At 37.9% G+C, this 27,159-nt stretch overlaps 1 protein-coding gene across 14 annotated transcripts in view; it reads left to right on the top strand.

The window, feature by feature from the left end:
• The window catches only part of HERC4 (HECT and RLD domain containing E3 ubiquitin protein ligase 4), an 81,131-nt gene that overhangs the window by 16,519 nt on the left and 37,453 nt on the right, over nucleotides 1-27,159 (top strand). For 12 of the 14 annotated variants that reach the window (XM_037905884.2, XM_037905881.2, XM_043551232.1 and 9 more), the window contains 12 exons: nucleotides 609-685; nucleotides 7,705-7,926; nucleotides 10,066-10,157; nucleotides 12,412-12,542; nucleotides 13,647-13,807; nucleotides 14,282-14,358; nucleotides 17,552-17,676; nucleotides 20,014-20,073; nucleotides 20,214-20,325; nucleotides 20,954-21,143; nucleotides 24,197-24,369; nucleotides 25,219-25,338. In XM_037905884.2, coding sequence (XP_037761812.1) covers nucleotides 609-685; nucleotides 7,705-7,926; nucleotides 10,066-10,157; nucleotides 12,412-12,542; nucleotides 13,647-13,807; nucleotides 14,282-14,358; nucleotides 17,552-17,676; nucleotides 20,014-20,073; nucleotides 20,214-20,325; nucleotides 20,954-21,143; nucleotides 24,197-24,369; nucleotides 25,219-25,338 — 1,540 coding nt within the window. Of the gene's footprint in view, nucleotides 1-608; nucleotides 686-7,704; nucleotides 7,927-10,065; nucleotides 10,158-12,411; nucleotides 12,543-13,646; nucleotides 13,808-14,281; nucleotides 14,359-17,551; nucleotides 17,677-20,013; nucleotides 20,074-20,213; nucleotides 20,326-20,953; nucleotides 21,144-24,196; nucleotides 24,370-25,218; nucleotides 25,339-26,807; nucleotides 26,889-27,159 lie in introns of all 14 variants that reach the window. The other 2 variants (XM_037905886.2, XM_037905885.2) reach the window with 2 other exon arrangements.

Genomic DNA, 27,159 nt, shown 5'->3' with positions numbered 1-27,159 from the left:
AGTAAGCTTGTCAGGTCAAACAGCTCACGTAAACGTGTTATATTCCTAGCATGAAATTTTGGCCCCACTGAGTGCAGTTTCAAAACTCCCATTGACTGCAATGGAGTGAGAATTTAACCCTCACGTTCAAATGTATGTGGCATAAAGAAAAAACAATCTGATCCTTGTAAACCCATTGGAATTATTTGGCCAAAAAGTTGCATTAACATGGTGAAGAATAACACATTTTAAAGCTTTTGTTAGATCTAGGAGGCTAGTCTCCTTTTGCATCTCCCGTTTAATGTTAGATCTTCAGGTGGATGACATCCTAATGACTCTGAAACAAGAAAACACCAAACAAAAGTCCTAATTCTGTAGAGGAATTGCTGATTTATTAATAAAACTCAGTAACAAACTTCTTTGGGTTCCAGCTATCCAGAGTTTTGGATTAATATTTTGTAATTTACAAATTAAATTAAAAGATGTTTTATAATATTTAAAGTAGGTTTAGCTCTACTTTTGTGGAAAGGTTTAACTTGCATTTCTGTATTATTCCTCCTTCAGATGTTGTACTTTTTCGTAATGCCAAGATCTGGTGGTTTAATTCCTTCTCCATTTTAATCCCATAGAAATATCAAAAGCTTATCAGATATCCAAATAATGCAAGTTGCCTGTGGCTACTATCACTCACTTGCACTCTCAAAAGGTAAGTAAAGTTGTTCTGCAGTATTACTATTACGTAATTCAAAAGGTTTTTTACAGAATTTTTTTAAGAAGGAACCACATTTTAAAATATATCTCCAAGGTGCCTTTGACACTTTGCCAAGTTCCACTGTCTATTGCCTTAGCTATGTAAAACTTTTTTTTTTAAATAAAATTCTGAATTTTTTACTTGATATTTATTATAAAAACATAGTTGTATCCTGATAGCCCTACGATTATTGTTCTCTGCTACTCTTTAATTGAAATAGGTTTAAAAGAAAATAATGAAATGTATGACAAGTCTCCAAAATACATAATTGTTTTACTGATGTTCCTTGAGAGTATTATGGAAATCAAAATGTGAAAATCCAATTTGTTACTTGATCTTGATGAATGAGAGCATTTTACAATGTTAATTATGGCCCTAATCCTGCAGACTTTTATGGATCTGCATAATGTCATGTGTATGAGTAGTCCCATTGATTTCAGTAGGCCATTCATGTTCTCGTCTTTTTTTCAGTTGTCCTGAACTGAGTCTTGCCAGCTTTGTCAGTGATGATTGTAAAGTGCCTGGTCATTAGCTGATTGGTTCATACTAGGGCTGTTAAGCGATTAAAATAATTAATCGTGCCATTAATCGCACTGTTAAACAATAGAATACCATTTATTTTAAATATTTTTGGATGTTTACTACATTTTCAAATATATTAATTTCAATTACTACACAGAATACAAAGTGTACAGTGCTTACTTTATATTTTTATTACAGATATTTGCACTGTAAAACACACAAATTATTTTTTAATTGATCTCATACAAGTACTGTAGTGCAATCTCTTTATCATGAAAGTTGAACTTACAGATGAAGATAAACAAGGTTGGTTACAATTTGCAGGAGATAATACTGCCTGCTTCTTGGTTACAGTGTCACCTGAAAGTGAGAACAGGTGTTCGCATGGCACTTCTGTAGCCGGCGTTGCAAGGTATTTACGTGCCAGATACGCGAAAGATTCAGATGTCCCTTCATGCTTCAACCACCATTCCAGAGGACATTCTTCCATGCTGATGATGGGTTCTGTTCAATAACAATCCAAAGCAGTGCGGACTGACGCATGTTCATTTTCATCATCTGAGTCAGATGCCACCAGCAGAAGGTTGATTTTTCTTTTTTGGTGGTTTGTGTTCTGTAGTTTCTGCATCAGAGTGTTGCTCTTTTAAGACTTCTAAAAGCATGCTCCACACCTCGTCCCTCTCAGATTTTGGACGGCACTTCAGATTCTTAAACCTTGGGTTGAATGCTGTAGCTATTTTTAGAAATCTCACATCAGTACGTTCTTTGCGTTTTGTCAAATCTGCTGTGGAAGTGTTCGTAAAATGAACATGTGCTGCGTCATCATCCGATACAGTCACAAATTTAATTGACACTTTTTTTTTTTTTTTTTTTTTTTAACAAGCATCATTGGCATGGAAGGATGTCCTCTGGAATGGTGGCCGAAGCATGAAGGGGCATACAAATGTTTAGCATATCTGGCATATCTTGCAACGCCAGCTACAAAAGTGCCATGCGAACGCCTGTTCTCACTTTCAGGTGATGTAAATAAGAAGCAGGCAGCAGTATCTCTTATCAATGTAAACAGACTTGTTTGTCTTAGCGACTGGCAGAATAAGAAGTAGGACTGAGTGGACTTGTAAGCTCTAAAGTTTTACACTGTTTTGTTTTTGAGTGCAGTTATGTAAAAAAAAAAATCTGCATTTGTAAGTTGCACTTTCACAATAAAGAGATTGTACTTCAGTACTTGTATGAGGTGAATTGAAAAAATACTACTTCTTTTTGTTTATCATTATTACAGTACATATATTTGTAATAAAAAATATTATAAAGTGAGGACTGTGCACTTTGTATTCTGTGTTATAATTGAAATCAATATTGAAAATGTAGGAAAACATCCAAAAATATTTAATAAAGTTCAATTAGTATTCTATTGTTATAAGTGCGATTAATCATGATTAATTTTTTTGAGTTAATCGTGAGTGAACTGCAATTAATTGACAGCCCTAATTCATACAATATACAGTATCCACTGAAACTCAGCCTAATATTTAAAAAGTAGACTTTTTTTGCACCTGTTTTTGCTTGTGAAAATTAAATATGCAAATGTGTATGCACTTGTTCACTTCTGAAAATTAGGACTCCCAATTTTTAACTTTCACAGGATCTCTGACGAATGGATTTAAGCAGACATTTGTGGAACTCACAGAGAATGAAAATTTCACCTTCTAGTGCCTATCTAGTCAGTGTTACAGAATGTCGCTAGTTACAGCAGGTTTTTTTGTTTGTTTATTTTTTGGTAGATGCATTTCTAGATTTTTTTTTTTTTTCTTTTAATGCTACACTTGTCCCCCCCAAAAAACTTCTTATTATGAAAAGCACAAAGTCAGTGTTCATTATCTATACCTCTTCCTGGGGCAGACCATTAACTTAGAGTTAGACCAGCATAGCCTTGTTTCATGTCTGACCAAAATTCAGTTATTCTTGCCAAGGTACATATGATTTCTTTGTGGCATTATGGAGCACAATTATTTCCTTTTCAAGTCTATTACCTTCCAGAATAGGGATCACGTAAGTGATAGTTTTTTTTTTTAAAAGCATATTGAGTTGTCTTCTGCAAAATAGTGGTTTAGAACTGCAGAGTTGTAGAGAGGATGTTCAAATTCTTTATCCACCCTTGCATATTTGCTTGTCTTTGAACTTACTTCTGCCCACGAAGATAGTTAGTTAATTCAAGTCAACATATATTTTATGCGCTTTAGGATAAATGTGCTTTCAAACATTATAAGATTTATTATTTTAGCCACATATCCATTCAAGTATTGTAATTCAGTCTTGACCATGAAAATGTAGTACCTGGTTTCAAATATGTAGTTCCACTTTCACTAGTGGAAAAATTCCTTTAGTTTTCTAGCTAGTTATTGTGAAATATAACAGTGTTAAATGTACTGCTCCACTGAATGGCTGATTCAGGAGGCAAGGGTACTGATTTCTGGCTACTACTTATAAATGGACATATTTTTTTCTGACAGGACAAAGTGTAAAAGAATATCTTACAGTACCAGCTGCTTGGTTGAACACAATTGCTTCGTCTAGGCTTTGAACACTAAGTTTAACAAATAGATACAGCAAGTTATCTGCAGTTCTAGTTACATGTAAGATAATTACAGGGGATTACACATAAGTACTGTTGAGCAGGAAAGCATCTAATTTCTTAATATTTTCACTCGAGTATTGGAACAGCCAAAATATTAAGACCAAACATTGGCTGTCACTTTGTCAGAGACAGCACATTCAGTTGTAGTCTCTGATCAGATTAATGTTGGAAGTTGAACTCCATAACCTTTAGGGAGTTAAATTCAGTGCAGATTGGTAATACATTGCATAGTGCCTAATGTGGCCCTCTAGGTATGAGAAGGAGGGGGAGTCTTGTACTAGAAGTAGAGTTCTGGATGCAAACAATTCCCCCTTCAAGGCAGGCAACATGGAAGCAGCACCAAATGACATTGGTTAGAGATGTCTTGGGGAAGGATGCATTATAGGGTTAGGCTTGGGTCTAGGCCACAGTGCATCCCAAAGTGATATTCCTGTATGATTCCCAAACAGGCCTGTCAGTCATGGTCTTCAATGGAACATTTCAAGCCCTGAACCTCCTCCACACTTTTATGTGTGCCTCAGCAGCAGGGGATTTTGGCTAATTGCTCTAAATTCACTGGGCATTTCCTGGGACAGGAGACAGTAGTGGCCTGAGCTGGCTAGACTGCACTGTGTTCAATGGAAGGAGTCTTTCTGGAGTTCACTTTAGGTGCTGCAGGTTTGCATAGGCCAGAGTAGGGATGGGGTGAAATTAGGCAAATGGACCTAGTGTCTGAGAAGATGGGAAATATCGGGCTAGGCCTGGCGTAAACACAGACATTGAACTGGTTTGGCTAAATTTGTTTAAAAACTGGTGCAAATGCCTGTGTGGTCCCACTTACATCAGTTTACAGCTGATTTAGGGTATGTCTACACAGCAGCTGGGAATGTGCTCATCAGCACAAGTAGGCAGACGTGTGCTAGCTCTGCTCGAGCTAGGGCACTAAAAACAACAGTGTGTCCAAAGCAACACAGGCAGCAGCTTAGGCCAGCCACCCAAGTATATACCCAAGGGGTTGGGTGGGTGTCATTCGAGTGGCCAAACTGAGCTGCTGCCTGTCTTGCTGCAGCCAGACTACTATTTTTAGTGCATTAGTTCAGGTAGAGGTATGCATGTCTGTCTGCCCACACTGGGAAGCATACTCCCACACGTTGTGACCCAAACAGCATCCCAGTGCAAGAGGGCAAAGGGCTGACTGATTCTGGTAATAAGTGTCAACTGGCATGACCAATTCAGTGTACCACAACTCACTAATGTCATAACCTATATCGGAAGGTGTCATGTAAGATATCAATAGAAAGTTAATAACATACTGATCATTAATATTGTTGCATGGTGTATGTATGGAGAAAACATTCAAAATTACAAACATATAGGAAATTATGTTATCAAAGTGTGTCTGCTAGGCAGGGCTAAAGTTACCCCACCCCAGACAAAGTGGTTCTGCCACCTGGAAGATATTTCCAAGGTACATCAAGAGACAATGGGAATACAAATTACATAGAAGGTAAAACAGGACCATCAAGCCAACCAGGGGAGGAGATAATCACTCAGCATCACAGCAGGGGGAGAAGGTTGCAGGAAACAGCTCAGTTTGCATTTTAGTAAACGCTGGGAGTGGTGGGGGAAGAAACGAGCAGGGAACTTCCTTCACCACCAGACTCCAGGTTGCCTTCTTTACAGCTTGAATGATTTTGCTTTGGGGGTAATGTTCAAAAGAATCCATTTCAAAGGTTTACTGGACTATAAAAAAAGTGGGGGGGGAGAAGAACCCCAAGTTATCTTTTAGAAGACAAACGAACTGAGCACTTTGGCCTTTATGGGAGATCCTGACTGGAGGGGTTGGTCAGCTATCTTGCTGGAAGGTAGTGTGATGAGAATCTTACCTTGAAACAATACTATAGTTTTGTTAAGTCTTAGTCTCTAGAAAGCGTTTTTCACTTTATTTGCTTGTAACCATTTCTAACTCTATCAGCTATTCTAGAACTCACTTCAAATCCTATCTCCTTTTGTCAGTAGTCTTGTTTTACTTTTAATCTAAACCAACCCAGTGCTATGTTTGATTTAAGGTGAATGTTAACTCCAGTCAATGTGGCAAGCTGCCGCGTATTGTATCTTTAAAATGAACCTTAATCTCTCTCTGAAGGGTCCAGGAGAGGGCTGGACACTGCAGAGAACATGGTTCCGGAAAAATTCCGGATGAGGGATGTTGGGGTCATCTTGCCAGGTGTAAACAAGGCTGGTGGAGGCCCGAGTGTGGCAGTGGTATAACACGCAGGCTGTTGGAATCAGGATTGCTGAGCCAGAGCCGCTTCTCGCGTGCGTGCGCGCACACACACACACACTCTCTCTCTCTCTTTCTTTCTTTCTCTCTCTGCGCTTCTAGCCAGCATACAAGCTAGGGAGCTACAGGAGCAGTCAGGGTTACAGGGCAGCCAGTGACAACCCCTTGCTGGTCTGGAGCACACCTTATGTTGGGTTAGTGTGTATCTGCAAATTTATGTAAGGGCAGTTCTTGTTGCGCGATTGGTAGTATCCTTAGACATATGCTTCTTTCCATGGTATGGAGGAAGTTTATATACCACAATGTGTTAAATCTTTTCCATGCTTTACTTGCCTCCATCATTGTTCTTCACATCCTACATAGTTAGCTTATATGAACCAAACCTTTATAACAGTTGTTGAATTTTTTTTGTTTGGTGTATATTGAATTTAATAATTTTGGACAAGTACATTTGGTTTTTGATATATGCTATTTGAGAGTCAATTTCTGACCGGCACAGCAAAAATAAAAAGTTGTATACCTACAAAAGGCTATTATTCTTACAGAATACTTAATTTTAAAAAAGAGCTTAACACAACTGCCGTGTTAACTTTGTCTACATTAGGGAAATTTTAAAAAAATGTATGACCATTACTAGTGCTGACTCAGGTCCACCGGTGTTAGCAACATTGGGAGTCATAGTGTAGATGGGCCTCTAGTATCTTTAACGGTGTCATCTAAGTCTGCTCAGAGCAGGTCTAATCAATGCCTATGCTTAAAAAGCCAATGGCCCATCCATTGTAGGGCTTTGCAGTGTTGCTGACATGGGAGGAGTTGAAAAAATGTTAGCAATAGTGAGTAATTTTTGTAAAACTTCCTTACTGTAGTGGACAAGGCTGCTATTTTTACAATTGTGTATAGATAAGTATTTCTAACTAGAGCCAATAAAAGTGTGAAGTAGTGATCTCTCTGAGTAACTGGATAAAATTTGAAACATTGTAACATTTACTGAAAAGGCTTCAAAACTTCATGTGATAATTCTTTTCTTAAACTATCCAGTAGGTGCCACCTATTGTGGATAAAAGAGTAAGTTACAGAATGGTTGTTCATGCTGTAAATAATCATTTCTGTAGCAAAATTATTAAATTTATTCAAGACTAATTACATCAATATTTGTGTTAATTTCAGTGGCATTTTTAATAAGTGATGGAAGCACGTACTGTTCCATTTCCATCTTAATTGGTAAGAGTAATAATTAGCTGGTGCTGCTGATGTGAAAAAGTTAAGTGCAGCCTTGAAGTTTTTGAATTGATTTAAATATTATTTTCAAATTGGTCTGACGTCTGGGTTTGACTTCAGTCTCAAATTATAATCAGTTTTGAGTTTGAAAGAGCAAATCAATAAAAATCTCTGAACTACTGAAATTATTTGAATTCCCTGTACAAAATAGTCTAGCTGTTTAATTTGTGAAAGGTCATGAATTTGTTCTTTTTGTTAAAGGGATTGAACACACTTTTAAATTATGTTTAAAGTATGTTGATCCTACTTCATCTTAAATCTTTTTCTCTTTAACAGGAAGTGAAGTTTATTCCTGGGGACAGAATAAATATGGCCAACTGGGTATAGGTTATGAATTTAAAAAGCAGACTTCACCTCAACTGATTAAATCTTTACTGGGAATCCCTTTTGCACAAATTGCAGCAGGAGGAGCACATAGTTTTGTACTAACTCTTTCCGGAGCCATTTTTGGATGGGGACGCAACAAATTTGGTCAACTTGGTCTTAATGATGAAAATGGTGAGTAGTTGTTACTTCAAAATATTTCACACTGGAAGTCTTTACTGTGTCTCTGCCTTGTACTCAGTGTCTTGGAATAATCTTCAAATTGGAATTCTTGTCAGCATCATTGACTAGCAGAGTTATATAAACAGCCTGTCAAGTCAGTGTCTGGTTTTACATTCACCATTGCCTGAGCACCCTGGGATTGAGTTTGTAACTCAAAACCTAGGACAACTTCCCTCTTGACAGACTAAGGATGTATTGTAAATTAGCAAGTAAGGCCCTGACTGCAACATTTGCATTTGTGCTTAGCTTTTATCAAGTGGGACTAAAGTGTGTAACCCGTCTTTCTTTTGCCCACTCCAGAATGAGGTCAGGTGTAACTGGGTCCCTGGAAATTGGACAGGATCATCCAGACAGTCCTGTCAGATACTGCTCATTGAGCTGAAGTCATAGTTACATACAAAAGAGAAAATAGAAAAGATATTGTCTCATTGCTTCATGGTAAAAGCTCTCACTGACAAAGTTGTCCTGTAATTCTGCTGAGTCCCTTTCACTTTCAATTTATGAATGAAAAATCATCTACTTTGAGCTCTCATTCTTTTCTTTTCAACCTTTCCTTTGCTCTTTTAAGTTAACTGAAAAAGAATCATTCTTGTTCAGTTACTTAGAACTTGAACAATCTACCTTTTGGTAAATGTTCACATTTTCTGAGGCTGATTTTAACCCATAAAGTCTATTAGATAATAGTGTACACAGACAAATTTAACGTATCTTTTTCATTATATATTTGCTTTGTCTTCTGTCCTTCAATGACTCTTTTTGGGGACTGTATTGATTATAAAATATTTCCTTTGTTTGGTCTGTTTAGTAGTAATTCAAAAACAAACTATGTGATGAGGAAAAATTAATGTCCCTTTCCTCTTAATGGGATTTGCCAAACAGTTTTGGACTAGTAGGTTCCCCCCCCAAGTTTCAGGGCTTGTAGTTATGCATGTATCGTGGAATATATATGCGTATAGACAACTTAGTGCTAATTATAGTGTGTAAATTAATCTACAGATGCAGAATTTATGAATTACCAAATTTCATCTCAGACATTTTGTTCTGATTTCATGTGATTGTGCTGGGAACTGGTTAATGAGGCAGTTAGTTATGGAAATTATGATGTGTATTGGTTCCATGTTAGGTGGAGAATGGGGAAAATGTATAATTATCTAAAATTCCTCAATAAAAATGCAATACAACTGAAACTTATTTCTGAAGTAATCGTTTTAAATATGGTTGTCCTTTTTTTCAATGAGAAAATTAGAAAAAATTAAACTGGTTTTTAGTGGCCATGTTTTCACAGTTAATCAGTCTGGTGGAAAATGAAAAATCACATTGTTTTCAAATTTCATAGTCTCTGTAGATGCTCTTTAGAATCCACATTACCCCATTTTTATCAGGCACTGATAAAGCATACATTTTTAATGTACAGAAAATTATTTTTAAATTAAGTTATACAATTGTCAGTGTACATTAACAGTACTAAAGAAATGTTAAAGTTTACAAATTTTCACTTGTGCAACTAGATGACAATGCTGTTTTATTCTGTTTAATTTCCCTGCAGATATAACTTCTGTCTCTAAAATGAACATGAACTCTAACATGGTCTGTTGCTGTAACAATATTTCATCTGCTGTGTATAAACATTTTTTTTAACTCCTGGAGTGTGCAAATTCAATGTAATTTATCTCTGTACACTTTACTTTTTAAAAAAACAAAGACAAAACAGTTTTCATCATCTAAAACATATACATAAGATAGTCTCTCCTGCATTGTCCACCTTAGGGCTAATGTACTGCATTGTATTTCATGATTTGTGGGATAATGTTCATGAGCCAGTGCCTTTAATTTTAAGGAGTATAATCCTTTGCTTATCAAAATTCAAGATGAATTTTTTTATACAATTTTTCTATATGTTACCTCTCACTTAATGCCCTCTGTATTTTGTGTTCTTGTAATTTTTGAATCCTATAGATTAATACATTTGGGCTAAACGATCGCTAATTTTGAAAGTTAAATCTGGAGACAGAGCTCGTTGATGCAACTTCTTTTTCCAAACACGTTAAATGTACTGACATAATGTGACCAACTTTTTATTAAAACTTTCAGACAGGTATGTTCCTAATCTGCTGAAGTCCCTAAGATCTCAGAAAATTATTCACATCTGTTGTGGAGAAGATCATACTGCTGCTCTTACAAAGGTACAGTACTTAAAGTATCATCTGATTTGATAATTTAGTCACTTCATGTAGTAGTGAACAGTGCTCTTTTAAAGTCTCGAAATGCAATATTTCTATTTCTTAAAAGTTGGATGGATAAAATATGGCCTGTGAAATCATGAAAATAGTAAAAGAAAGGTTAAACATTTAAATAAAGACCCACATTATTCATAAGTTACATAAACCATGTTTATAGTACAGGCACTACAGTGGAACAGCTTTGGTGCTGCAGCTATGCTGCTGTAGCACCATAGTGTAGATGCTTCCTACAATGATGGAAGAGGTTTTACACCCTCCCGAGTGCCATAGCTATGTCAGCCTAACTTGTAAGTGTAGACCAGGCTTCAGTCTAAGTGTGTGTGTCAGCTTTACTAAAGATGAATTTGCAAGATTTTACATTATTAAAAACACTTTGTGACCACGACATCACTTATGGCATTATTTAAACTCTGCGATAGTTGAGCTTTGGTGTGTACTGTTCTAAAGACTAACATAAACTTCTGAGCTGGATGGTTTTACTTTTACTGCATTTGTCATAAAGTTTTCACTGACAAGGTTAGTTCCAAATTAGATTGTACAGTTGGTGGATTTTATTGTAATTTAGCAGCAGTATTATTTGTAAATAGTAAGTAATTAGCAATAGTGGAAATTGTCCAAAGTTATCCACAGGGATAGAGTACAAGCAGTTAGAGTATGAGCTTCCTTCAGGGTTTTACCAATAGCTTCAACCTTCTCATGAAAGAAACACCCTTTATTTGAGGAGTTATTAGTTTTATGTCATTGTAGCTCAATCCTAAACAGAAGTGAATAGCTGAACCACAACTGACACTTACCCTTCAGTTGATATGTTTAAGTGCGTTATTTATTGTAGTCTCTCTTGTATTTTGTATAAATTAGTTTATAGAAAACGTTCAAATAATAGAAATCTCTCCATAATTATAGGAAAAGATGTCCAATAGAAGCAATTATTTATGAACAAATATTACCCTGCAGTGTGTGTGAACCAAATATTTGCACCCCTATAATCCTGAAATTGAAACTGATTTCACTGATACTTATCGTCCAAGTTGAGACATGCATAATATAAACAAAGTACACGTTTCAGAGTGGTGGCCGTGTTAGTCTGTATCAGCCAAAAGAACGAGGAGTACTTGTAAAGTAGTGATCAGTAAACTGTATTTTAAACTTTTTTCCTTTTACTGAGGCGTTATTAGTAAAATAGTTAAATCAGATTTACAAGACGTTTAAGTTGACACTATCACTTTAATTAAAGTGAATGGATTAAGATCTGTTAATTTTACTGTAAATACTAAAACTAACATGATTTTTCTGTAGCTCCTTCAAGCCCAGCAGTCCCTCTGCGTGTTGTACATTGCAAAATTAGTGTCTTAATATATTACTGTGTGTGGAGTAACTGGTTGTATGTGAGAGTATTTTAAAAGCCCTTCCAGAATTTAGAAGTACCTGGCACTGTTTATTCTAATTCAGTGAATGGGGCTGTTTTTCTCAGCGGATGCTGCCATTTTAATGACGATTTCCAGCAGAGATCCAGTCTGGTGCAGAGTAGAATTGAAAGAATCAGCTTTGCAATTTGAAAGCATTTGAATATGGAAATTTTCACAGTTCTTGTAAGGTAAGTTGCGTAACTTCTAAAAACATTTTGATTAACATTCTTCTGTTACGGTTTTTGGTTAATTTCCTATTAAATTAATCAAAAACAATTTTTTAAAATAATTGAACTTGCCTTACAACCGTGTTGAAACTCTTTGATATCCTGTGCTTTCAAATGATGAGACTAATGCTTTCAATCATACTCTGCATCATTTCTTTGAGGAGGGCAGCTTCCTATTTGGAAATTATTGTGAAATATATTTATGAATTAAGTTTTAGGGTTTTCCTGGGTTTTTTTGAATTTTTATGTGCAACTGTAGTTCATCTGTGGAAAAGAGGAAAAACAAGGTTTAATATCCTATTAATGCCACAAGTTAATGGCAGAATTATTGTGTAATACTGTGGAAATTTCAAGAACATTATTTAACAATGACGTAATATATGATAGGTGTACTACATTTTTCATAAATGGAATTAACTTGTAATCCTTGTATCGATGAGTACCCTTATTTTTCTCTTCCACTATCTTGTTAAAATTATATAAACCAAGAAAGGAGTTCTGTACAATAGATGATTGTCTTATTGTTAAATGTATTCTAATTTTAATCCAAATATATGTGTTTAGGAAGGTGGGGTTTTTACATTTGGAGCTGGAGGCTATGGACAGTTGGGTCATAATTCTACCAGCCATGAGATAAACCCAAGGAAAGTTTTTGAACTTATGGGAAGCATTGTCACACAGATCGCTTGTGGGAGGTAAGATCCATTCTGTACTAGAGCTATGAATGGCAAATATATTTTGTATACTGAGCATCCAGTTGTATAGTGAAGTATCTGAACTCTGACCCTTACAGGTAAGGGGTGAGGACAAAATTGTTAGACTTGAAGTACTTAAATGTGTTATCTTAAACAGTATTAAATAAAAAATTAAAGAAAATTGTACCACCAACATATATGACTGTCTACAAAGAACAACTGCAATAATCCTTTATTTTTAACCTGTGTCCATCCCTGCCTCCCTGATTTTGGTCCTTGCATGTTAAGTGAAGGCAATAAACAGGATCTAACAAGCATTTAAAAACGAACAAACAAACCCCAAATCCCGAACAATTTAAGATGTGTACATGCCTTACTGAGTGTAACACAAGGGCTAGAAACACATTTTTTATTTATTGGAAAAAAAAAAAAAGTACAAGATGATGGCTTCAGGGAAGTGAGTGTCCAACATATATCTGTGTGTACTCCTAGTTCAAGCCAGGGAGGATATTTATCATTGTTCAGATTGTAATAGCACCCAAAATGTAGATGCTTCCCAGACACAGCTGAAGATATTGTCCTTGTCCCAAAGATTTGGTAATCTAAAAGGACAAGGACAAAGAATGGAAAAAAAATACACATAGGAGCAAAATGATCGTGCTGGTGATAGGGATGCTTTGTTTTTTTAAATATAAACTGTTCTCAGTTACCATTCTGTCTATCCATGGTGACCGTGACTGGACCATTCCCTGTTAACAGTCTACATTAATTCATGGCTGTTTATCCCATGCTGTCCCCTCCCCTACCATGAATTTAGGGCTGAGAGGAAAAAGAATTGTGCCAATCTGGCAGAAACTTTAAATTTTAAATGTCCAAGACCACCCTCCAGGTCAGGCTTTGGGTGGGAAGTGATGGCAGGCTCCACGTGGCTGCTCTGTCCCCTAATGTTCCAGGAAGGTCCTTTTATTTCACTGCCTGGAACGCATGGTTTCTGGTAACATGCTGAAGGACGTTAAATATACTGTTAACAGTCCTATTTTGACGTGCACATAGCATGTTATGATGCTTGCATAATTTATTTTAAATTTTGTATCTCTGCCATAGGCAGCACACCTCTGCATTTGTTCCTTCATCTGGAAGAATTTACTCCTTTGGTCTTGGAGGTAATGGACAGTTAGGAACAGGATCAACCAGTAATAGGAAAAGTCCCTTCACAGTAAAAGGAAACTGGATTCCTTATAGTGGGCAGTGCCTGCCAAGCACAGGTAAATGTGTGACACTACATGTTAACTCTTTAGACTATTTCTGCATTGTTTGAGCTTCTGGAGGTAGCCAACTATGATTTCCCAGTGCAGCTTCTCTTCCGTCAAATTCTCTCTTTCTTAGAACATTGGGATATTGGTCTTTATATCAGAGAAAAACATTTCCAGCTCCCTAAAGCCTTTTCTGCACTAGAAAGGTTTACTAAAATCTTACAGATGATGCCACTCATTTAGCTCCTTTGGGCATAACAACAGTGAGTGTGCTAGTGTAGTCCAAGGTTTCTGTGGCGGCTGCTGCTATTTTAAGCACTGTGTTGTGTAGACCAGCTTTGAGCAGGGGTGATAACATAGTGTTCCTGCAGAGAGACCCTTCTTGATTGCTTGATTAATAGACAAGCAGTCATTTTATCAATTGCAATGTGATATGCCATTTTCAAACTAAGATTTGGAATTAACTAAATTTTATTTTCATTGCAGACAGTGAAGAATATTATTGTGTAAAGAGACTTTTCTCTGGTGGGGATCAAAGTTTTTCACACTACTTTAATCCACAGGTAATAAATTAAAATACCGTGAATCAGATTCAAAGCCTGTAACCAAGGCTCTGTCCTATGTGGCATTTTAGACCTAAATTATATGACAGGAGCCTTAGATTTATGTACCTCTGCCTCCCAGGTCTTCTTCCTATCCTAGCACTTGGCCTTGGTCCAGAACAGCGCAATCAGTATAATATGTTGTGTGTTGAATGTAAGTTGAGTTTATTTTATGCTTATCTCCCCTGACTCCCGCCCCAATTTTTTTTTCCTATTTTTGACCTGCTGTTGGTTTTAGTATTGAAAATGCATAACTGCATAGTACAGGTTGTAGGGGGAATCTAGAGGCTTTCGTGGCTGGATTAGTTCACAGTTGCGATTTTGGACGCTCAGGAAAGTGAAAAGCCAGTTGTTGTTTTTGGCACCTAGAATGCACTTGAAGCTTTTGGTAATGGGATGCATGTCCTCTTTCCCTTTCAGGCAGGCTCAGACATGAGTGGGGTTTGAACTACTTTTTTTTGCCACTTCTCAGCAACTCTTACCAGCAGCTAACTGCCCTATTGTTCCTTGCCCCAGTATCTGGTATTCCGTCCAGCAGTGATGGATAAGGATGTTTAGCTGATCGTTTCTGCTACAGTGATTAGTAGCCAAATAGTTTGTTGCTGACATTTTAAATCGTCATCATTAGATTTCAGTACAGTCTTAAACACTGTGACATCAGCAGTTTGAGACCCCCTTACCCTCCTCTTTTTGTCCGATGACTGCAGAGGTGTTAGTCCCTCACAGCATGTGCTAACTGCGTGTGCTAAACAGTCTATTCCACCTTGGGTTTTGTCGTGATGCTGGGAGTATCTTTCCCAGACCTGAAAAAGAGTTGTGTGTAGCTGGAAAGCTTCTGTCTCTTACCAACAGAAGTTGGTCCAATAAGAGATATTATCTCACCCATCTTGTCTCTCTAATCTCCTGGGACCAACATGGCTACAACTGCACTACATAAAACATTACCTCAGTCATTTTGCTTGCTTGTTGCCTCAGTTCACAATCAGTTTTTCTTCTGCTTAAACTGTGAGCTTTTTGGGCCTCAGACCTTCCTTCTTAAATGATTGTGAAGTGGCTAGCACAGTTCTCTACAGCTCACGAAAGCTTATGCTCAAATAAATTGGTTAGTCTCTAAGGTGCCACAGGCACTCCTTTTCTTTTTGCGAATACAGACTAACACGGCTGTTCCTCTGAAACTCTCACTACAGTCTCCTTTCACATAGTGTTTGAGGGAAGTTCTGCATAGCATTTGGATTGGGGGACGAGGTTAGTCAAAATAGCTACTGAATGTGGTGACTAACGTTATCTGCATCTTCAGTTCCCATTGGAGGCTGGGAGCACCTGGAAATATGAATTACTCCACTGAAGGAACCAATGGTAGCACAGCAATTTAGCAAGCCATTCTGCTAGTATCTGGTTTGAGATTGCATCTGGGAGACTCTTAGGGGAGTGGATATTTAGTATAGGTTAGGTCAAGTTCTGTGGAGTTTGCCCTGGGTTTTCCTTGTAGTGAATTTTCAGCCTCAAGAAGCCAAGAGTGTTTAAAATGTTGTCCTGCCTCCCTTTTCTTCTTAGTGCATATCTTGTGTGTAAAGAAGTTAATAGAATGCTTCCAGGTTTTCTGCAGAGTTCCTTTCACTGCAGTGGGGAAGCATGTAATGAAAAATGAAATATTCCCACTATCCTAGGGAGTTTCAGTTGAGCTTGTATTAATCTGTTAAGAAGAGCACTCCCTTGTGAGTGTTTGAGTTACTGCTCAGGAGTGGAAAGCTATTTGAACTGTTTCTTAAATTTACCCATGATCAGATTTGCTCATGATACCAAAATGGGTGCTAATCATAGTAAGCCAAAAATAAATTGCAGTGACCTGTGGTGATTGAAATGGTGAGGACTGCAGACAATAAAAGGGATTTAGTAGTAGTAAATGTAAAATCCAGCACTAAGTGGGAGAGGAAGGGGGACAGCAAATGAGGTAGAGATAGAACTTGACAAATACATATTTTTGTACTAAAGTGAGTTTATTTTCATCTTGCCTCCTTCTTCCTGTCCAAATACTACTTTTTGTCATGTTACCAAGCACTGTAGTTCATAGTCTTAGTGTTTTAATGTCATCTAGTCTGATCTCCTATATATCGCAGGCCACCACCTGCAAATTAACCCAACAACTGAAATTAGACCGAAGTATTACAACCCAGAGGAGACAAGACTATTATATGCCACAGGCAGAGACTAGAAGGGACTGAGGTGCACCAATACCTGAGGCCCTTGCAATGGCAGGTCAGTGTTTAAGTGAGATATTGCCCAGATAATCCCAGCAAGTGACCTGCACCCACATGCTTCAGAGGACAGTGAAAAAACCCCCAAGTTTACTGCCAGTCTGATATGGGGGACACTTCCTGACCCCACATATAGTGATCAGTTAGATCTTGAATGCATGAGCAAGAACCAGCCACCCAAGCACCAGAGAGAGAATGCTCAGTGTTACCTCAGAGCCCTGGTCCTCCCTATCCAACGTCCCCTCTCCATCTGTGGCCGTCCCTGATGCAGAGGGAGGCAATCCCCCCCACCCTCAGAGTGTGTGTGTATGTGTGTAAGTGTAAAATCAGCATTGGGAGGGGTGGGATGTGTAATCAGCGTTGGGAGGGGAGGTGCCCATAAGAGGATATCTTCCTCAAGAAATGACTCTCAGTATTAAAACATTTATGAAATGTTTATTTCACAGCAAGTAATATTATCTAGTCTTGCATAGTTAGTTATTCATTTGAAATTAATCAGTTTGTGTTTAGCAAATTGAAAAAACTCATTGGTTTTCACCTGCATTTAACTTGTATATTACTCTGAAAACCTGCTGTTATTCTTTATGCTATTTCAGTAACATATTCTGTACGATTTGAAGGGATATTACAGTGTAACTTAGATGTGAATTGCAGTCAACATTCAAAAATTTATTTCCCAGCTAGAGCTAAAAGGCCTAACACAAAATATACTGTATTCAGATGAAAGTTGTATAATCTGGTTTCTGTCCTCTAACATGGTATTTCACTACGGTAATATTCTCATGGAACATGAATGTATGAATAAAGAGTTTTGCCAATTACATTTTAGGGGGTCGTTTTCCTCAGTAAGACTGATAAATGAGAAAATTATTCTGCTGACATGCCTCTTCTAAATTTAGAACATGATGCCACCAGATGACTTCAGATGTCCTGACTCTTCAAAGCAGATCTGGACTGTGAATGAAGTATTTATTCAGAAATTGCTGACTTGTCCATCTGGAAGGCTTCCTGTGGAGATAGCTGAGTAAGAACAAATTAAATTGTTGAGAAAAATATCTATGAAAACTAAACTGAATTATAATACATATACACAGTTATGAAAGTTTTTTACACAATGTTTTAATTACTGTCTTTGCTATACACATCAGAGCTTTACTCTTGACTATGCTGCTTGTAATGCAATTTAAAGCCTTATAGTAGTTCTACTTCCTTCCTGTTGAAGCAACTAAAAAAAAAGTAATTACAAACATTCAAAATACAAAATGTGGACTCAAGGTAGGGATTATGAGATATTAGTGGGGTAAGGTGTGCATAGGGACTCAGGTTTCTATGGGTTGTCTAGGCTGGGAAAAGTGGTTGTGGTTAGGTAACCGTGATCTTTTCCCTTGTTTAGATCAGGGGTCCTCAAACTTCATTGCACTGCGACACCCTTCTGACAACAAAAATTACTACATGACCCCAGGAGGGGGGACTGAAGCCTGAGCCCGCCTGAGCTCCACTGCCCTGGTTGGGGCGGCCAAAGCCTTAGTTCCACTGCCTTAGCTAGGGGGGAAAAAAGCAGAAGTCCAAGGACTTCAGCCCCAGGCAGGGGGCCTGCAACCTGAGCCCCACCATCCCAGGCTGAAGCTCTCAGGCTTCAGCTTCAGCCCTGGGCAGAGAGGCTCACGCTTCAGCCCCGGGCCCAACAGGTCTAAGCTAGCCCTGGCGACCCTATTAAAATGGGGTCATGACCCACTTTGGTTGGGTTTAGATCCATGTTAACTCCTTTTACCTCAGTACAGCTGGTTGAGATCTACCTTGATCACTTGTTATCACTTCTTATACAGACCTTTAAAGAACAGTAAAGTATTGGGAATTTGACATCGGGAGAGATGACTTGCGTGGGAGTATTGATAGAAAGTTGGCCATCAAAGTAATGGCCTCAGTAACACAGGTGACAAACAGGTCAGGCTTTTGAGGGAGAGTGAACTGAGAATCTCAGAGGGAAGGAAGAGAAGGGTGAACCAGGCCATGTGCTACCAGCTACCTCCATACATAATGTAAAACTGTTTTTGTAAGTTTTTTGTGAATGTCAAGTTTGCTGCCATTCATAACTAATAAATGAGTTGGGACAAAAGAGATTCATCTATAAATGCTGCCTGTAATACAAAGTACTCTTCTGTTGTCAGCATCAGATTAGAGTGTTGAGCAGTGTTGGTTGTCTGGGTCTGCAATATACTCTCGCACGTGATTCAGAAGTGAGAACATCATCAAAAAATAGCCACTGACTTTTGAATGAGGATCCTACAGGGGCTGCTCCTGGTGGGACAAAGCAAGTGAGAAACCTGCCCCTTTGACAGTTCTAAAGAGACAGACCTCTCAGCTAGAACACAGATTTTTTTTTTTCAGTTGAGCTTCCCTGAGTTTCAGGGAATTTCCCTGTTCCCTGGTAGGCCAGGCTGACCATGTTTATTTCTGAGTGTAGATGGCCCTTCCCTATTGGACTGAAATACCTATAGTTACAGTATAAAATAAAGAGAGATCCAAGCAACTGAAATATTATTTCCTCAAGCTTATTAATGCAGAGTTCTGTGGATTTATTATTGTATATGTGCAGTATATTCTGTAGCTATTCGTTGCGTGAGATACAGTGTGCATGTAGTTTCCCACTTTTAACATTTTTTTAGTGAATGATACTAGCTATTCATTGATGTTCGTTGACTTTTTTAGCCCTCTGAACAAATTCATACTTTGTAAATTAGCAAAAATGTTTATATTCACAAACTTCACATCTAACAGTATGCATCTAAGAATAGGCTGTAAGTGAATTTTATCTTCACACATTCACTTGCTAGTCTGAAACGTGTATCTATAATATGTAATAAAATGACAGGCCACTTGTAAGAGGGGATCTGGTACCACTAACTAATTTGTGTTTTGGTTGTGGATAAAGCCAGGGCCCATTATCAGTTTTTTCATAGAGCAGATATCTTTTTGCCAGTGCTATTAGACATCTATTAGCATTTAAGGTCTACTAAAGAAGCTGCCTAAAAAGCACTATATAAAAGTGATTGCCTGAATTCAGAAGTATTTTCCTGTAGAAAAGTACCAGTTTTATACAGGTTTATTTTTCTTTGAGAAACATTGAGAACTTGGGGTCTGCTGTTTGTCAGTTCCTATACAAAAAGCTGTCCAATGAAAATTGTTTTGTTTTGACTATCTCAAATTAGCATTTTGTCTTATCCAATTTCATTTACTGAAATTGCAAAAAGGCATGATTAGATATTATGTGAAGTGTCACTGGGGTATATAAACCAATTTATAGTAAACACAAACTTTCATTTGATATGTAAATCTAATGTTTCTTATGAATGTTTTTTAGTGAAATAGATGGAACATTTTCTTCAGCTGGCTGCCTAAACGGGAGTTTTTTAGCTGTCAGGTGAGTGGATAGTCTTGTAAATTTTAGATTTCAAGATATTTTTATTTCTGCTTCAATAAACTTGGGGTGGGGGGGAGAGGGTGAGGTGGGGATAGGAGGTGAATGCAAAATTCTTACTTTTTTTTTTCCCCCCCCTTCAGCAATGATGATCACTATAGAACTAGTGCTCGATTCTCGGGGGTTGATATGAACGCTGCTAGACTACTATTTCACAAACTTATAAGTCCTGACTATCCTCGTATATCACAACAGGTTTGTCCTGCAAATCTTGCTTAGATCTAGTTACACGGATTCATAAATTCTGTAGTGTTACACCTTGGTCTGGTTCTTTAGTATAAAAAAGTAACCTTTATACACCAGTTCTAAGTTAATGAGGAGTTTGTAAAAACATTTTGTAGTGGCAGCAGTAAACTACACAGTACATTTTCTGTGTCTAAATGTCTGTGATTTTAATTCCTTTTCTATTTTAATACTATAATACATACATAGATAATAGAACATTATAATGTGTATAATAATCTAGGTCTGTTTTTTCTAAATTACTGTGGTTTGTGTTAAGTATTGTATATTAGCTGCACTGTAACCTTCATCTTTCCACAAAGCACACTTTAAACTGTTTTAACTGTGAAGGTTTTGCTGTGGAATTGTTACTGTTTTTATCTGAGGTAAACATTGGTACATGAAGTGAATAGCTTCACTGTTGTGCTTACGCACATACATGCAGTAATACTATTTTCAAATTACTATTCTGCACTCCACATCTGCTAGTATCATACTCGGATGAAGCCCTTTCATTAACTTTGTGTTTATATCTTCAGATGTTTGCTTATTCATTTTTTGTTTTAAAATAAATTGACTTTACTTCTATGCAATGTTGTAGGTTGCAGCTAGTTTGGAGAAGAACCTTATTCCTAAATTGACTACTTCCTTACCTGATGTTGAAGCCCTAAGGCTGTATCTCACTCTACCAGAATGCCCACTGATGAGCGATGTGAACAATTTTACAACACTAGCTATTCCTTTTGGAACAGCTGTTGTAAATCTAGAAAAAGCTCCACTGAAAGTGCTTGGTAAGAATTTTTTTTTAAATCTTCTATGTTGAAACTCTTTCACTACTGATTTTCAGCTAGAATATGGAAATTACAGAAAAGAATTCATAGGATCTGCAAAAATTTCTCTCTGTATAGTTCTGTAGAATCCCTCAAAGAAAGAGTGAGGAATCTAGTTCTTTCTCTTCTTCTCTATTACTCCATCACCGAGCGGTATGTTCCTAATTGGGTAGGAAAGCGTATATCTTCCTTAATGTCTGGGTGAGCTACTTGCCAGTCCATAAAATGGATCGGTTATCATTGTCTTCAGTCTGATTCCTTTTGAGAGTGAGAATCTCTGTAGTTCATGGATTTCTTTTAAAGGATTTAAAGGGTTTTGTTGTGCTCCTGTTAGACTGATATAATTAGCGTTTACATTTTCTATGTCCTCTTCATACTCATGATTATAAGTAAAATTTAAATCTGCGTAGTCAGGTGTGTTTCCACTCATCTTCACTCTTCAAAGAATGTGGGTAGAGGGAGGCGGTTGTTTTTCCAAGAAATCATATGGTTACACTGCTGTCATGCTAGAAGAGTCATAGCTCACCTCTCTTGCCAAGCAGCATCCTGTAGGCAGTTTCCAGGATTGTTAAAGAACAGACAATGAATTCACATCTTTGATTTACCTTGACAAAGCATTTTACCATTTTCTTCAATAGGTCTCACCAGTGCTGCACAGAGGGATATTGCCTCCCTATTCTGAGCCAGGATGTCTGTTCATTTTCAGGCTAAAACCACTCTAGCTTTCTTACCCTGTTGCATTACAATTTCATATCCTGTTAGCTGTCTTTATTGCTTCAAGATCTTTTTAGAGTAACAGCCGTGTTAGTCTGTATTCGCAAAAAGAACAGGAGGATTTGTGGCACCTTAGAGACTAACCAATTTATTTGAGCATAAGCTTTCGTGAGCTACAGCTTATGCTCAAATAAATTGGTTAGTCTCTAAGGTGCCACAAGTACTCCTTTTCTTTTTAAGATCTTTTTAGACAGTGCAGCTTTCACTATATTTTCCCATTGAATAGCTGTTTGACACGTTTTTCCCCACAGATTTTCTGGCTTTAATTTACATTTGAATTATACCTTATATTTTATTTCCTCTGTTTATAACAAAACTGATTCCGTTAGAGTGTCTTGCATTTAGGTAGCTGTTTTATTGTGCAGAGTTAATTTATAATGAAGGAATGTTCTAATTTAAAGACTTAACAGTGTTGTGCTAGGTACAGCTTGGTATTTCAAAGGTTTGCTGCACTCCCATCATGTTACAACTGTTTCCATAGAAGGGGGCAGTGCTTTAGGGAGAGCTCTATAGCTCCTCTCCCCTGACATTTTTCTGTCTCCATACACAGCTGCATACTGACAAACATGCAGCTCTTTTGGAATCCCCTTTGTCTGCCTATTCAATATGCTTACCTTGCTGCCTCTTAATTTCCCTTCAAAGTTGCCCCGTGCAATAGACACTAGCATCCATATTTGCCAATAACTTCTATTTTTTTCAAAATTCCTGGATTAAAAAAACCCTAGAACATTTCAGCATAATGTCCCAATGTCCCTATTTTTAAGCCAAGTATCTGTAATTTCTTCTTCAAGCGATTGCACCTGTCCATTCCACTGTGGGTATGTGTGTGTCTTGTACACAGATGTCAGAGATTTTTTCCCCGCAGCAGTACCTGTTGGGGTGACTTGAGTGCCCTCTGTCACCACGTGCCATTGCGTGCTCGTATAAGAGGGTGGAACCACCTCGACTCCCCTCAGTTCCTTCTTACCGCCTGTGACCGTTATTGGAGACATCTTGGTTTTGCTAACTCAAGTGCCTTCCCTCTCTCGTAGATAGATGCAGTTATTGTTAGTTCTTAAATTTTTGTTTTCTTAGCTAAATTAGTGTTATGTTTCAGGGGTTTTTGGTGTCCTTTTGGACTGTTTGTCCTTTTTTTAGAACCAGGCTCAGTATCAGAAAGATGTCTTGCTCCCCGAGGTGTAAGTTCTGTGGGACTTGTTCAAAGCCTATGCTGGTTAGTGATTCGCCATCTAACCTGCTTTAAGTGCTTGGGTGAGGCCCACGTTAGTGACAAGGGCTTCAGATCCTGGTCAAAAAACGACAGAACAGCGAGGTGTAAGTACTTGCTTATGAAAGCAGCACTGAGACTCCCTTTGGAATCATCACATGGGGAGAGCACCCCAAATACTTCAGTGTCGGTACAGAGTGCTCCATCCAAAATATCTTCGGCTTCTCGATCACGATCACCGGTGCCAAAGAAGAGACACAGACCTTCCTCGGGCTCAGCATCTCGCCCACCAACCTTGGTACCGAGGCAAGACAGAGTCAAGGACTCTGCTAAGCGTGTGGCAGAGAGAGCTGCTTCAGAAGCCTCGCCATCTAAAAGGGATTCGTTGCCTCCTGAGCTGATGCCAGGCCTGTCGGAGCTGTCTCTTGACAGACAGTTGAGGAACCGAGAGGGGTATGCAGCTGCAAGGGACTTGCTCAGCCTCTCAGTACTAGTTTTACTAGCTCTCTGCCTCTCAGCTGCGGCCCTGGGGCCGGAGGAGCTGTCATCTCTCCCCCACACACACACCCCCCACACACACCCCCGGCAGCTCTGGGACTGGAGAAGCTGTCAGCTCCCCACCACAACCAGCAAGGCTGGAGGTGGGATGTTTGTTATAGCCCAAGGTTCGCGATTGCCAAGGGCATTATAGCAAGGATCTACTGTACCAGCATGTAGTGGCATGTGTCAACAGAGCATGCTTAAGCCACCCCAATGGGTAATGCTGAGGGGGGAAAAAAAATCTCCAGCGTCTGTGCAGGAGGCGTGAGCCTACACGTCTTGAAGAATAACAGTTACGGAAAGGTAGATAACCATTTCCCATTCTAAACAGTTTTTCTACACCAGTTCATTTCAATAGAGATGAAAACTTTGTTCCTATTTCTCTTTATAGCTTTCAATCTCTGGGAGGTATAATTTTTAGGAAGAAGGGCCATATAATACTGACAGTTGTGATTGTAAGTTTTATGTTTATATGCTCGCTCTTTATTGACAGAAAACTGGTGGTCTATACTTGAACCTCCATTGTTCCTCAAGATAGTGGAGCTGTACAAGGATGTTGTGGTCCACCTCCTAAAATTATACAAGATTGGTATCCCCAATTCTGAAAGAAGAATCTTTACCAGTTTTCTACACACTTCTCTCAAAGTTCTGGAAATTTTACATAGGGTATGTCCTGAGCTGTTTTAAGCTAATTGTTGTTTCCAAATTGCTTATTTTGTCAACTGTTGTGCAGTGTTAATTAAGTCCCTTTTATTTTGTAATCAGTGAAGGAGTGAAAGTGCTCTGATTTAGAATTCTTCTGTGGATTGACACTGTATAGTTTTCTTGTTACCAATGCCTTCTGGATGTCTAGGTCACTGGAATACTAAATTTTAGTTTGGTGAGCATGCTCTCATTGGCTAGGACAGTTATCAGTTTTCATGGAAACACAAATTGAATGGAGTAATTATATTTGAGAGAATACAGTAAAATACATTAGAAGACTCAAACTTTCATTTACCATAATAAAATTGAGACTATAAATTGATGTGCAGTTATTTTAAGACTGCAGCTAAAAAAAATGAGATCCTTGAACTTTTAAATGAGCCAATATGAGAGAGCCACCCAGAATGTGTTTTCTAGTGGATCTCACAAGGCTTCATTCACTCTTAAGTCTGCAGTAATTTTAAAATGACAGCACTGTACAGTATGTAACTATATGCTGCAGCTATCGCTATTCCATTTTTCTTGCAATTTCATGGGATTTCTGAATAATCTGCATTTCAACCTCCCGTATATCCTTTCTTCTGGTCTTGTGAGCATTGGACACCTTTAATGTTTACTCTGTTGGGAAGGAAAAGCTCTTTCCTACTTTTTGTTTGGTAAGGTATCTAAGTTCAGTTAGACTGACGTAGCTTAAATTGTTTGTTTAAAAAAAAAAAGATTTGTTATGGTAAACATGAGAGCAAACTTTTTGTGGCAAGTAATAATGAAAAATAAAAATAATGAAAAGTAAACAATCATACTTTTCTTCAGGTAAATGAGAGAGGAGGACAAATTATACAGTATGACAAATTTTACATTCATGAAATACAAGACTTGATAGATATCAGAAATGACTACATCAACTGGATCCAGCAGCAGGCATATGGAATGGTGAGTTTCCTGTTTCTTTGCATTCCCTTTTAAAATATGGCTCTAGCTTCCCTCTAGTCTTTGGGTATTGATTGTTCTTTGTAAAATGCCTTCAAAAATCATGGTGGCTGAACGGTGACTGTGTTAATAAGGAATAAAATTAAGGTTGTTCAATTTCATATTAACAAAATTTTTAGTATAGAAAGAGCCCTTACTGGTCTAGTGCCTCATCTGCCACAAGGGCTTTCAAAGTCAGATACACAAGCAAATATACAAACACATCTCAAAAGGTAGTTGTTAATGAAAAACCAACGTAGTATTTTGAATGGAGTTCCACAGGGATCTGTACTAGGCCTGATATTATTCAACATTTTCATTAATAATCTGATTTAAAAGTTTGTGGATGCAACAAAGATTGATGGAGTGGTAAATAATAAGGAAGACCAGGCAGTCACACCAGGGTGGTCTGGATCACTTGGTAAATTGGACCTATTCAAACAAACAAAATGTGCTTTAATAGTCAAAGACAAAGTCATCTTGGAACAAAGAATACAGGCCATACCTGCAGAATAGGGAACTGAATCCTGGAAAGCAGTGACTCTAAAAATGATTAAGTGGCCATAGTGGACAACCAACTGAACATGAGCTCCCAGTGCAACACTGTCAAAAAGGGCTAATGCAGTCCTTGGATGTGTAAACAGGAGGGTAGTGATGAGGAATATGGAGATGACTTGACCTCTGTCTATAGCATTGGGGAGGCAGACATCTAGTTCAGGTATCTGTATTTTTAAGTATAATATTGCAAAATTAGAGAGGGTGCATAAAAACCATAAAAATTATTTGAGGGCTGGGAAAAAATGCCTTGCAGTTAAGACTTAATAAACTCAAAAGATTTAGACAATCAGAGAGAATAGTGAGAGATGACTTGATTATAGTGTATAAGTACCTTCACCAAAGACAAAATACCAGATACTAACAGATCCTTTAACCTAGTGGGGAAAGACAGCAAGAACCATTGTATGTAAATTTAAAGCCAGACAAATTCAAATTAGAAATAAGACACGGATTATGAAGGTGATTAACTTTTGGAACAAACTACCAAGGGAAGTGATGTATTCTTCATCATTTGAAGCCTTCAAAATTGGATTTTTTTTCTGGATGACCTGCTTTAATCCAACACAAATTATTGGGCTCGTTATAGGGGTTATTGAGTGAAAGTCTGTGGCTTGTACTATGTCAGAGATCACACTGGATGATCTAACTGTCCTTTCTGGTCTTAAAAATCTGTGAATTTATTAAAACCTTCCCTTACCGTGTATATGTTTTTTTATTATCTGACTGTCGAACCTGAAACTGTAAGTCTGAGTTCTTTATAATTGTTACTTCTCTTGTTAAAACTTTGGGGCATGATTGTTTGCTCAGTTCCTTGGTGAAGTTTGAAAAAAATGCCAATTGAAGCTCTGAGAAATACCACATTTTGTCCATCACAGATCACATTTTTGTACAAACTGCTTGTGGTGAAGATGTGTTCCAAGGAAGTGAGTTTTGTTCTTACTTGACATATTGAACCAGTAAGTGAGGGGGACATATCTTTTATCTTTTGCTTATGGAAAATGCTAACCTTCATTCTTTGGACATGGTCCAAATTAATTCTTTAGCACTGAGCTTCATACCAAAGAAATTCTTGATGGCCCTTTCAATGGGAGGAATTATTCTGTCAGCACTTCTAATGTGGCTCTTATTCACTTAGTGCTATTTTCAGCGTATGCATTAATGGTAGGGAGTTCCCCAGGTACAATGCCTGACAGAGTGGGGTCCCAGTTTATGACTATGGCTCCTACA

Source organism: Chelonia mydas, chromosome 7 (genome assembly GCF_015237465.2).
Source record: "Chelonia mydas isolate rCheMyd1 chromosome 7, rCheMyd1.pri.v2, whole genome shotgun sequence".
Lineage (NCBI taxonomy): Eukaryota > Metazoa > Chordata > Testudines > Cheloniidae > Chelonia > Chelonia mydas.
The sequence above is the reverse complement of the archived record's forward strand: the minus strand, read 5'-3'. Positions and strand labels throughout refer to the sequence as shown.